The 14,056-nt window shown below is 37.3% G+C and overlaps 1 protein-coding gene across 1 annotated transcript; it reads right to left on the bottom strand.

Moving 5' to 3' along the window:
- Positions 1-671: 671 nt before the first annotated feature.
- Positions 672-10,580, bottom strand: LOC124859412 (neuropeptide Y receptor type 4-2-like). Its single transcript, XM_047352186.1, has 2 exons — positions 10,453-10,580; positions 672-2,999 (listed from the first exon to the last, which is right to left on the bottom strand). Exon 2 carries the CDS (start codon positions 2,942-2,944, stop codon positions 1,610-1,612), a length of 1,335 nt encoding a protein of 444 aa, XP_047208142.1. The 5' UTR covers positions 2,945-2,999; positions 10,453-10,580; the 3' UTR covers positions 672-1,609.
- Positions 10,581-14,056: the final 3,476 nt, after the last annotated feature.

Raw genomic sequence — 14,056 nt, 5'->3', positions numbered from 1 at the left:
AGTGGCAGCATCTTGTTGTAGGGGTCTATTGTTGCAGCAGAGGCTGGTGCATTTTATAAGGTAGGTGGCATCATGAGGAAATAACATCAAGTGGAAATATTGAAGCAACATCTCAAGACCTGAACTAAGTTAAAGTTTGGGCACAAAAAGGTCTTCCTATGGACAATGACCCTTACAAATTGATTTAAAGACAACAAAGTCAATTGTGGGAAGAGCTGAAAATGAGTCTGTCACCACGTTACCTCCAAACTTTACTTAGTATCACCAGTTCTGTTTGGGGGAATGGGCCAAAATTCCAGCAAACCGCGGTGAGAAGCTTGTGGAAGGATATCCAAATGCTTGGCCAAAGTCATACACTTTAAAAGGCAATTTACCAAAAACTAATGTAATGTGGGCTGCACGGTGGTGCAGTTGGTAGCACTGTTGCCTTGCAGCAAGAAGGTCCTGGGTTCAATTCCCAACCAGGGGTCTTTCTGCATGGAGTTTGCATGTTCTCCCCATGCATGTGTGGGTTCTCACCGGGTACTCCAGCTTCCTCCCACAGTCCAAAGACATGCCTGTTAGGTTAATTGGTCACTCTAAATTGCCCTTAGGTGTATGAGTGTGTGCATGGTTGTTTGTGTGTTGCCCTGTGATGGACTGGTGACATGTCCAGGGTGTACCCTGCCTCTCACCCATAGACTGCTGGAGATAGGCACCAGCTCCCCCATGACCCACTATGGAATAAGTGGTAGAAAATGACTGACTGACTAATGTAATGTATGGAAACTTCTGAATTTGAAGAAACTTCAAAGAAATCTCTCACTCATCACTCAGGCTTTTTAAAATAGAAATATTTTTGGTTATCCTAACCGAGCTGAAACAGGTAAACCTTTGTCTAAAATAAAGTGACAAAACATTTGATGAAAATATTTGTTTCCAACTGTATGTATGTGCTGACTGAACTGACAGTGGAAAATAGTTCAAACAGCAAAAGCAACAACTCGTTTTTGATGGGTTTGGATATCATAGCATTATAATAGGATTCCTAATTTTTCTGCTGTTCGATAAACAACACAATATTGCCCATCTTTGTTGGTGCATTTCTATAGCTCATACCAGTTTGAAGCAAAAGCTAAATAAACATTTTTATATTTTTATAAAGCAAAACTAAAACACAGCTTGTAAACAACTGAGCTCATTCAAAATAATGTTAGCAATGTTCTAAAGCACTATGCTGTTATTTTTATTTGTCACATAAAGCACAAAACAAACCCATATTCTTCACTGTAAACATGTTCTTCTTTACACTGCACAATTGCCATAATTACAAAAAATACTACACTATCACAGTAGTCCACCTGAAAATGAACATTTTTTAGTCAGTTTGACAAAATTAATTTTTCACAGAAACGTTTAACTAATATCTTCACATTGAATTTAATCTTTTAAAACAAATGCTTTTATTTTTATTACCATTCCTTCCTTAATTATAGGGATGTAAAGATAAGAAAAACCAACACTACAACACACACTATGTTTTAAACCAGTGATAAAACAAAAACAAAATCTGAGTCCAAAAATTGGGCAGTTTATGTGACTACATCCAATTATAAAGGCGTGATGTATGTCAGACCGAGTTGCTTCTGCACTGGAGAGGCACAGAGGTGCGAGACATTTCCATGTGTACTGTGGACATGGGAAAATGCTCAGACTCTCCTTGTGGGAAACAGCGACAGTGGAGCAGCATCTCCCGCACTTCCTGTCGAAAGTTGGAGTTGAGGAAGCCATAGATTATGGGGTTGATGCAGGTGGAGGACATGGCCAGCAGGTGGCAGAGTGAAAACAGGAGGTTGTGATGGCAGACAGGCAGAGCCTCCAGGTTCCAGTCAGCCAACACATTGAAGATGGTGAGCGGAAGCCAGCAAAGAGCAAAGGCTGTCATGAGTGCAACCAGCATGATGTTGATTCGCCGGCTGTTGGTCATGCGCTGGTTTTCTGGGGTCCTGGCACGGTCCAACATGTCTTTGCGGTGGCGAAGGCGAACAAAAACTCTGATATAGCAGAGGAGTACCAACAGCAGTGGACCACAGTATTGGAAGAGCAAGAGCCATGTGGTGTAAGCTACCCTATGTTCATGAGATGGCCAGTGCTCCACACAGGCCTCCATGTGCGGGGAGGCGGGGACATAAGAGAAGAGAGAGCGATATACATTTAAAGGCACAGATGAGTTTTTGTAAGTACTGGAGACAAGCTGAGAAGGAGATGCATTGAGATAAACATGGGGAGAAAGCTGGGGATGGAGTGGCAGGACCACATTGGTATATGGCTCATTAGTGAGCAACTGAAAGGCTAAAAAGGGTGTGGATGTGAAGCTGGCAAGAATCCAGATAAAAATGACTGCCATGTAGGCCTGAGGAATGCTTGGTTTCCATCCAGATGGGTTTATGATGAGCTGATGTCTTTCTAGAGCGATGAAGACTAAAGACAGCACTGACACTGTCACAGATACGCACTGGACAAACGGCACCAGACGGCACAACAGCGACCCAAACACCCAGTGATCCATAAGTGTATAAATGACAGTGAAGGGGAGACAAAACACACACACAAAAATGTCAGAGAATGACAGATTGCAGATGAAAATGCTGGTGACATTGACTTTCTCTCTGCGATGGGTGATGATGCAAATGAGGCCAATGTTCCCCACCAGCCCCAGCACCATGGTAGCACTGTACCACACCACAAGACATGTTGTGAGGATGGGAGACATATGGCACTGCTCTTCCTGCTCGAGAGCAGAGAGGTCTGAGATAAGCAGGGTTTTGTTCTCAGGCCATAGCTGCACAGACTCATGACTGGCATTTTCCTTCTCCCAAAGCAGAGTTTGTGAAGAGTTGGAGCCATTGAAGAGCAGAGGTGATGTTGGTAAAGAAGATGGGCTTGTGTTGGCACTGAAGGACATATCACTAAATCTCTCTGGATCTAACCATCCATTCCAATCTACTGGAAATATACATCTGAGACAGAGGAAAAACAGAGAAAAACATTTTAGGTGCAATGAATCCTTTAGGTCAAATGATCCGTTTATGTAGAAATTATATAGTTCTGTGAAAAACAACATTTGGAAGAAATTTATTAATCCTAATACATGCCTATTACCAGGGGTGAAAGTAGTTTTAAATTTATATATATATATATAATGTGTGGTGTTGTAATTGTTACTCTCATTTGTGGCCCCTTGGAGATCTCTCTCTCTCAGCAAAGTCCAAACTCAAACTAATTAAAACGTATCAATATTTTACTTTACTTTAGGCTGTCTGTATAAGGCAGAAATTAGAATCACTTGACAATGTAACGGACCAAGAAACTACAGTACAAAGCCAGATAATGTTAAAAAGTTTATATATGTCTTAATGTCGTTAATATATACTCTTGGTCCGTCATCTTGGCGCTAGTGCTGCTTCTTCTTCTTCTGCTGGCGGTTCGCAACAAATTCAGAGGTGCATACCGCCACCTACTGTACATCATTGTATAACTCCACCCATTATATTCTATCTTTTAATTTTGTAAGAAATAAGAATAATGCTTTATTTATAATACTCTTGATTTCCCCCCTATATCCCCTCTGTTCCTGATATTCCTTTTAGACTGAATTATCTCCCATTCCGGCACTACGTTTACTGGCGGTGAGGAGTGTGACAGCGCATGCGCAACGCGAATTGACTCTGTGCTCTACTAACCAGCCGGAGATCACGTGACACCAAGTCGCTGATGTAAATTTTTATTCTCATAGAAAATAAATCGTATTCACAAACTGTTATAGCATATTGTATTAAAGAATAAACCACAACTATAAACTTGAAATTTGTGTTTGTAATTTCTTGAAGCTGTAATATTTTATTTTGTATTCTTTTAGAGAAAATATAAAATACCTCTTTTGGATTTTACTTATGCACAACTATTGACTGATGCACACATTTCCGCCTTTACATACACATTGTTTTTGACAGCGTTCTTACCCCATAAGCAAAGAGCATTGAGGCTCCAGCAAAGCAGAGCAGTTCAGAAACTATTTGGAATGAGGGGATGAAAAGCTATATTTATGTTTTAGACTGCCTATTGGTAGCGGATCTGATATTCTTTGTGTGCTCGTGAATTTTTGCAGCCGTAACTGGTTCTGGATGACGGCTTCATAGCAGACAGCCGTTCTTCCCTCTTCCCGGTACTGCGTACCGACGCAGAATTTTTAGTGGTACGCAGTACCGGACCGTACCGGCCAGTGTTGCCAGGTGAGAAATGTAGGATTATCGTACTAGAGACATAAAATTATCGTATTTTGAGGGAAATTATCGTACATTCGTCATAACCAAAATAACAAGTCTGTTGATGTGTTGAATAGCGTCTAACAGGCACTCGCAGCTTTGTGGCGTCAGTATGGAATGGATTTATCAACATCTGCAGCCCCACAGTCCCAGGCTCTGCTTCTTCTTCTTTTCTTTTTTTCTTTTCCTCAATCATGGGCGGGCGCAGTGGACTATTCAGCCAATCATGGCCGTTGTTCTGAGGCAAACGCATTACGTCACTCATAGGTCACATTTAGAAAAGTACGATTGGCTGGAATTTCCAGCATCTGTTTCCGAATCCGGACACAGATGCCTTCAGAGTTCATAAAAAAACACCGACAGACTTTGGCGATAGGCTGATGACAACTGATTACAACCACCCATTCACGGAATGGTCAAATTATCGTACATTTGGCCTTTTTTAGGAATATTGATCGTACATCGTACAGAGAGCAAAATTATCGTACAAATACGATAATTATCGTACACCTGGCAACATTGGTACCGGCTCACTTTCACCCCTGCCTATTACAGAAAACATTGTAAGATAGATGTCTTATGTTAGGGCTTCTTAGAGAAAAGCTTATGAACATCATCAAATCACCTCTGAAATGACTAATGATAAACATTAATCACAGACAGCATTTATAGATTCTAGTGATGCATCTTCTTAAGGCTCACATGTTTATACAAATGTCAGTTAAATTGATTGCCAAGAAACTTGACTTGCCTCTCATTAAGTCAGGAGGAAGCTCGGCAGTAAATTAACTGAACATGTGAAAATATAGGTGCGGTGGATTCTGCTGTCAAAATGCACTGCAATAATTAGTAATATTGATCCAATCCCAATTATCCTGATCAAGGCATTTTTAAATAATCTGTATCATAGTTTCTAATTAAAAAAAAAACCTCCTGATTTGGCTTGTAACATTCTCAGCGTGGTTCCAGGTAATCACACTGAAAATGTACAACACAGAATGTTGTTGTACATTCTGATTTTTTTTTTTGTCCGCTGTACCAATAGTTGTAATGCACCAATAGTTGGCCAGCAAGCTGTGTGGTCACAATTGCACTGCCCGTTTTTAAAATAAAAGAGAGACTGTTTTGGCTGCTGCACCTTCCAGTCTGTCTGTGTCATGTGACCGGCTCTGTGTGGATGGCTTACAGCACCGTTGTTGAAGGAGAGAGATTTTATTGTTTGCTACTGAAAACAATAGTTATTAGATTTTACACAAGGTTTATGAAACATGAGGACTTTTTCCCGACATATTGTCCTAACGTGATTACCTGTAACCACGCTGAAATGTGTTACAAACCGAATTATAAATGATCCACATCAAAACATAATGAAAACATGCCAGTGATAGCCTACCACTCCAACTTACTGTAGCTATAAGTGCCAATCAGATATGTTTAGAAACATAAGGCTGATCTGCAGAAACTCCACTTGGGACAAAATATCTGTCGCTGTCAAAAGAAACAGAAAAACCGTAGTAACTGAACGTGTGAGGGAGTTAAGTTGGACTCCGGAAAAATACTTAAATAGCCCATATAATACTGATTAAATGTTGTAAGGTATTATTCTGCACTTTGAAGCTATTAAGTTTTTGAGTATACATATATATATATATGAATATATATATATATATATATATTCATTATCTTTAATGTATTACTAGATTAGGAGCTGGTGTCAACAAATGTTTAACCTTAAATGGCTCAGATCATTTTCATGGACAAAAGAAATCTGAATGGGACATCCCTACTTATAATTTAAGTGATACCTTTCACCAAATGTAATATTCGTTGTAAATTTATGTTAACTAAGTGAATTCAGTCAAAGGCTGCTTAATTACAGTGTTCACTTATTCCCATAACTGAGTGCTGCTTTTTTAAGCTACCTTATCTGATTACATGGCAGGTACAAATATTTGGTTTGTTTTACTACATTATTTATTCATGAGCTTTAGCTGCCTGTCCTGAGTTGTGAGGCTGTAACCAAAGGACCAAAGTGCAGACAGGAACTCAAGAGCCTCATGATGAATTGGAGGATTTTAATAATAACAAATCACAAAACTACAGCGAGGCATGAGGAAAACATAACATGGAGCAACAGAGAGACAGGCAGTGTAATGGAGTAATGGGAATTTTTTTGGGAGGATCCAGTGGAAAACTATGAGAAATAGAAAGCCTATATACTGAGGAAGGTGTGGAGAAAGACGTCAAAGGCAGGTGTGTTAATCAGAAGATCAGACCTGTGGAGCAGCAGGTACAGAATGGAAGCAGGGAAACAGAAAGAGCTGAATTAAAATTCAAAGAAACACTGAACCAAGCAGAAAAGGCAAATGTTGATCTAAGGGAATAAACTAGAATATGCAGAGGACCGAACACCAGAAATAAGTAAGAAACTAAACCTAATGAAATGAATTAATATGCCAAGATCTTACTAACATTAATGAACACAGAGAAATGAACACTAAATGGCAGGGGCTATAGAACATAAATAAACAACAAGGATATGGTGAAAACACAAACACAAATGAAAACCAGTCTAACACCCTAGGATCATGACACTGCCACATTAAGGTAAAGACTTTATACACTTTACTGTAATAAAAAAATTTTAAACTTTAATTTCTGACCCTTTTTGATTTCTTTTTTGTAGAAAGCAGTATAAAATTGAGCCTAAACATTTCTTGTGAGTAAATAGAGATTTATTTTGGCCATTTTTGCCTTTTATTTATTAATACAAAGGTTGACAGTACTGTTCTGGAAAACAGGTAAAATCATATTAGCATGTCTGCAAGTGCTGCAAGTTGATTCACAAATTATCTGTTGATTCTAACACAGTGTGTCCACTATGCTGGGTCCAGTTCTTATTTCATCCTTTTATCCAAATTACATAATCTGAGCTTAAAACTAAGAGCTATGCTATTCACTCTCTCTAAAAATATTCTTTGTGAGAATTTATCAAATGCTGGTCTGCATTTTTATGCTGATGACACAGTTATAAATTGATCATTTCCATTACCAGTCTAAACCTTTACATTTTCACCAGTTCTGTTTAGAAAAGCCTAAAACTGTGTTATATGTAGACTAACTAAAAGTGTTGTCTAAACCCCTAAGGGGCTTAAAATGAGACAGTAACCTCTTCTAAAAATTTAGGCATCATTATCAAACAGAATATATCATTTAAAACCTACATTAAAGACTGTCTCTAAGCTGAAACTTATATTAGGTTAGAAAGGATGTTTTGGAATATGCACCCCTGTTTTTAAAAATAATTTATGAAGGGACCTAAAATTGTCTGAAGTGGTGAAGTTTGAGGACAATTTAATGGAATGACAGAAGGGTTTACTCTGTCACTGTGACGGTTTTGGATGTACTTGCTGATTTGTTTTCGCATATAGCTAGCTTGTTTACTTCCTTATGCTGAATATCAGTTTTACTTTTTTTATACTTGATATCATATTATATTATATTTGTTGTTAATTGTTTGCCTTCACGACCAGGTCTCTCTTGAAAATGAAATCTTAATCTTGATTAAACATTTTACCTCGTAGGGTGTAATACTTTAATACTTCAACCATGATTTGCCGTTAATACTTTTAGATAATTAATAATTGACATTTTACACTGGATTTGTTCATTAACATTGCCATTGTGAGCCAGACTGCTTTCCTTAAAATTAAAAATATAAAAATTTAAAGGTAAAACCTCAACATTTGAAAAGTATAAATAAAAAATAATCTTCCTTATCAATAGTTTTCAAAGCAGATAAGACATTTTAAGAGCACCACTGTTGTACAAAGGACAAGAACGTTTTCTTAATTAAAAAAGGCATGCTTAACAACAATATGTCTAATAGATTCATGGTTGCTTATTGGCAAGACAATAAGATAAAGGAAGTACTTTGGCTACAAAGCTAATTTATGCAGGAAAAGCACGAGTTCTTTAGAAAGCAACAGGTAAGGAGCATGGATTCCTCCATACCCACCAAAACAGCTTCTCTGTGTGAATTACATTTTCTCCCATTATTCTGAAACATTTTTTTATTTAAGGGAACGAACTACTAAAACCTGGAGGAAGATGACACAACACAGTTCAAGCCATGGCTAGGAATTGGGTAGCTCAAAGACAAACACAGATAAAACCCAAACCATGAGGCGACTGCAGCTGTTGTTTGTTAGCATAAGGTTTATCCAAAAAAACAAATGCTTTTCTTTACAATGTTCTTGACAAAGCATTTGTGACTCCCTCCATAGAATGCTGGTTCGTTAGGTCTATAACCTAAGGTGGACAGCATGTTATGCATTTATGCCCAAATTTAAAATGTCATACCTAACGTCATTACTCTTCTGCAACTTTTGGCACTTAGTGCCCTTAGTACTTGTCACTTTTCTTTAAGGTATTTTAGATATTTATTTTTATTTCAGTTAAGGAAATGAATATAACAATTGAAAATAAAAAATTTATTAAAAATGTCATATATACCCTAAAAATACACTTTGTTAGACCTGAATGCAATAAAAGAGTTGGAAAAAAATTCCACTTTAAACAAGTCTTAACAATAAACTCTATGAATACCAAAACCAAACGTTTTTGTTTTTACATTTTCACCATATTGTCTGACTCCATTCATTGCCCACAAATCCGCACAGGTTTTAGGATGAACACAGCACTAAAATTACTGTGCATACCCTGAAGTAGAGATTTGTCTTTTGCACAATGACTGATGCGGTACGTCAAAGTGAAAGGGCGTGACATTGTCAGAAGCCTAAAAATGGATTCAAGCCGTCTTCCCTCATTCCTCTGCAATGTGCTGTCAAAGCCAACATCATAAACAAAATGAGACTGTCACTTTCTATTAGCAGTACACGCACTTAGCTATCTGTCACTTCACGTTGCCTCCTTACTAAGCTACTCTGTCAGTGTGTGGACTGAGCTATGGGCAGTGTGGCACAGCATTGATCATTCTTTATTAAGGGGTGACAAAACAATTGTATTGCCTCCACTATTTAGATGTAGACCTTAAATCAGATATGAACCAGAAACACCAGGGACAAAATGCCCATTATCATCATCCGACACCGTGGGATGGACATTCAGCTTGTAGTTCTGATATTCTGATGACCGCATCCTTAAGCTGAATCTCTGTAGGATAAGGGAACATCATGACCTGCCTGGCTCCATTCACTCTATTTTGTTCTTCTTGTCTTCCTCAGCAAATTGTCCTCCATCTCTCAGAAAATAGCTCACAAGGTAATAAACAAATAGCTGAATGTAATTTTTGTTCACCTTGGTTTTTTTCTTTATATTTAGGAAGCAGCACTGTGCAGCAAACAGAGGGGTTTTCTTTATCACTCTTACAGTTTCTCTTTTTTTGCATTTTTTCTTAGAAATACATTTTGTTTAACACATAGCAATTTCACATTCTCTTTATCTGCCACAAGTACCCTTTAATGATGTCATGAATATTATTTATAGAAAAAATGTATTCTAATTACATGTTAATGTGCAAAAACCTTTAAAATCTTTTGCTACTTTGCTCTTTCCACATTATATCTTACATGAAGCCATTGTGGATATATCCAAAAAAAACTGTCCACATATACGCCATTCAGGCATTCAGGAGCATTTTTCTTCTCTTTTGTCTTTTGTATGTGGAGACTCAGAGTAAAGGTAGCTGGAAACCTATGATAATGACCTGAGGTTCATTGTTCTCTGCGTGGGGTGTCACGGATTGCGGGTGAGTCCTTTAAATACATTTCCACTATAATGAGATTTGTTATCTTCACCTTTCCAAACAGTACTGCTAATAAGTCTTATCATTTCCACAGGTTCTTAGCTTTTTTGCTTTTCCTTTTGTACAATGTTGGTGCTAAATCTACACACACTTCTAATAAAATGATAACAATCAAATGGTATTGTTTGAATGCATCGTTCAAAAACATTTATAAACATAAATTCCTACAAAACACTTGTATGTCAAAAAACTAAGCAACATGATTACAGAAAATATCCCACACTGCATGCATTATAAGTGATTAAATATTCTGTCTCGCTTCAACTGAATTGTTATCTTATTCATTACATCATTATTGTCTGGAAGACATGAATCACTCACATGTGGCGGAGGCTGAATTAAGAGTTTCTGTGATGCCTTGAAGACAGAAGATGATGCTCTGAACAGGTGTGAGTCCACAGGGAGGAGAGTTGAAGAAGGAGCTGAACATCATCATAGCCAGAGCGTCTCTGTCAGAAACAGCAGCGAGGGGAGAACAGCTATAATTGGGCTGTGTTTGGGTAGAGACCCTCCGAGTTTCGATCTCTGCTGTCACACTGTGGTGAAGTTATTATATTACATCTGCTGCTGCAAAGACTGTGGACACAATGGAGACAAAGAAGAATTAAAGCTGGAAGGTGCAACTTTATTAGCAGTTGAATTTAAATTACGACAAGACAAAGTAAAATAGGTACTGATATTTGTTTATGGTTTATGTGTATAAACAGTGTAACCAAAGTATAACATGCAACACAAACATATAGAAAAGCATCACAAGATTGGACTGACGTCTCTTTTACATTAAGGTTTGAAAAGTGTCTTCAGAGAGGATTACACTCCTGTGTTTTGTCTCACTTCTGCAGAATCTTGGCAGAACTGGAGTCTTCATCTATAACAAGCTCACACTTCTCAGGGACATCTACGGTGCCTTCATCAGGGATACTTCAGACCCAAAAGGGAACAGAGAATATCATCTTCATGTTTTTGTAACTCAGATATTGTAAAAGAAATGTAGTTTAAGAAGATTTTAATTGATAGACGAGCACAAAGTGACATTATTGTGAACTAGAGGGAAAATGATTTGATGAACATGGTTTACACCATTTTTACAAATAAAAATCAGAAAACTGTGGCATTCCTATATATTGAACCCCCTGAGTCAATAATTGGTAGAACCACCTTCCCCTGTAATTACAGCTGCAAGTATGATGAGGCATCTTTTTATCAGCTTTGCCTAGGCTGAGACTAAATGTTTTACAAATTCATTTTGTAAAATAGTTCAAGCTCTATTATTTCATTATTTTTCAGGTTTTGCTACAGCTTCTCAATTGGATTTATCCATGAACTTTAAACTCTGACCAGATTCAAATCAAAGTCACTGCTGAAAAAAAGCATCACCACAGCATGATGCTGCCAACACTATGTTTGTTTATTCATTGAAATGGTACATTCAGAGTGGTGTGCAGTGTCTGTTTTCGGCCACACAAAGCATTTTTCAAGTAGGACAGAACATTTTATTTAGGTCTAAGTTGATCACAACATCGTTTTCCTGAATGTTTAGAGTTTCCTTTGTGGTAAATTGCAAACAGGATGTCTCTGGCCTTCTTTCAAAATGGCTTTCTTCCTGCCATAAGGGACAGATTTGTGGATTGCACGCCTAAATATACTCATGGATCTTTTGGCTTCTTCTCTGAGCTCCTTGGTCTTCATGATGCTATTCTTCACTAATGTTCTCTAACAAACCTCTGAGGCCTTCACACAGCAGCTGTATATACACTGGCATTAAATTATGCGCAGATGGTCCTTATGTACCCTATTTGGGTGACCTGGATTTTATTTAGGGGTTTGAATATATGTATTCCATGTTATTCACATTAATTTATTTAGAAAAATGTAAAACCCTGTATCCTTTTTTCCAGTTCACAATTTGCTTCTTTGTGTTGGTCTAAAACAAACAATCCCAATGAAATACATTGAAATGGGTGGTTGTAATGTGACAAAATGGGAAAAAGTTCAAGAATTATGCATACTTTTACCAGGCTCTGTACTTTATCGCCTATAATCTTTATATAGCCTGCTTATTTATTTCCAGATAAATAAAAATAAATGGTTAGTAGTTTTTTTTAGTAGTTTCTTTTCAGTATCAGTGTTCTAGTTTTCTCACAAAAAAAACACCAGTTGAATAATTTTCACAGGTCTTAGAAAGACCTGTGAAAAGAAAGACATGATGCCTCCCACAGAGCTGCCTTTATTTTGTCTGAACATTAACTATCTTTACAGCATTTACTTTTTCACACATCCACCTGGAGGAAATATCCACTTTAAAACTCACAACAGGTCTGCTCATAGGAGACATGTTGGATTATGAAGGTGCTGAGACTGAGATCTGATCTCATGCAACCATTAAGCTTATGTTTTAAATGTTAAGAAGGAAGAAAATTCTTGTTTTAAGAGGAGGGAAAATAATATAATAGAAATATTTAAGAAAATATTGTAAGAAAGAGAATAAACAAACAACATACAGATATTTTACATGCTGCAGCAGCTCTAACCCTGTATTGTGCATGAGCACTTCATGCACTCACTCACCCATTCAGAACCGAAATGGTCCTCCTTCACATCTTCATCCACACACCCTGTGTGTAAACAAATTAAACCTGTTTTAGAGAAGAATCTGATGTGCTCATCTCTATCTGATAAATTCACAACAGCTGCTCATATTTTGTGTATTATTCTTTGCATTGTGGTTTTTATATGATTTGACTCTGAAAGTGGGTGTCACCAACAATGTTAAAGTGTCCAACAGCTACCAAGATTTCTGTCATGCTCATTTTAAATCCTTTTAGGCTATAAAACGTTTTTGTTTGTGGCTTTAAAACCTAAAGCCAGTTGGCTTTTCTAAACGCTTTGAGTAATGAAGAAAGCTTTCCGCCTACCCAAATCTTCTCCTGCACTTCATTGTATATGCTGTCGTTTCTCTCTGCAGGTTGCTGGATAATACTCAACTTTTGGAGGGTTTGTTAAATCTTTTATCACCAACTCCTGGAAGAAGCAGTCAGAGTGACACAGGACAAAAAGACCCAGCAGACAAAAAAAGGACATGAAGAGAAGCCTGAAAAAAGGCATCTGTGAACATGGTGTTTTATAGTCTCTGAGGTTTATTACCACACATTGGTCGAATTCAGTTAATACAGTAAAGATTGATGTAAAATGACCTTTTTGGGTTTATTAGTTTCAAAAGCAACACTGCAATTAAAATTGCCAGCAATTTGTTTGATTTATATAAAACATAAATTTGAGGTTTTATACTGTTACAGTACACAGGAGAGTACACGGGCTTGTATGATTTGTTTAAATTTAATGAACTACATTTCTTTCCTGTAGCGCACAATCTATATTTATTATCTGCAGCACAAACCCTAGAAGCCTGATTGAGTCAAGCAGAAACAACTGTTCTGTGAAAAATTGCTTCAATACATTTGTACTGGTTGTACAAACGGACAGATTTCATCCAGAGACCTAACTAAAATAACATTTACACATTACACTACGACTGCAATGAGTTAGATTTATTCATATTTTTATTTAAACCATTAGAAAAACAGAACATATACCCAGTCTACAAAAAAGTTTAGTTTATTCCAAACATATTAAAAATTACAGGAGTCCCTTTGTATCAAATACATGCCATGTTCGGATGAGCTCCGATCCAGTCAAAATTAGGTTAGTGTATGAGAGCTGAGAGTCACAATCATGGTTTATATCGGAGGGTGCGCAGCCCTGCATATCTTTAATTCAAATATTTTAACAGGTATTCATAGGACATTTGTTTTCAGGTGGGGAGCAGGTATACGGATTAGGTTAAAATTTCACATTCAATACACAATTCTCAGAATGGAGAGAAATATTCTTCTAATAGATGCAGCATGCTCTTTTTGGTAATTTA

Source organism: Girardinichthys multiradiatus, chromosome 22, assembly GCF_021462225.1.
Source record: "Girardinichthys multiradiatus isolate DD_20200921_A chromosome 22, DD_fGirMul_XY1, whole genome shotgun sequence".
Taxonomy (NCBI): Eukaryota; Metazoa; Chordata; class Actinopteri; order Cyprinodontiformes; family Goodeidae; genus Girardinichthys; species Girardinichthys multiradiatus.
The sequence above is the reverse complement of the archived record's forward strand: the minus strand, read 5'-3'. Positions and strand labels throughout refer to the sequence as shown.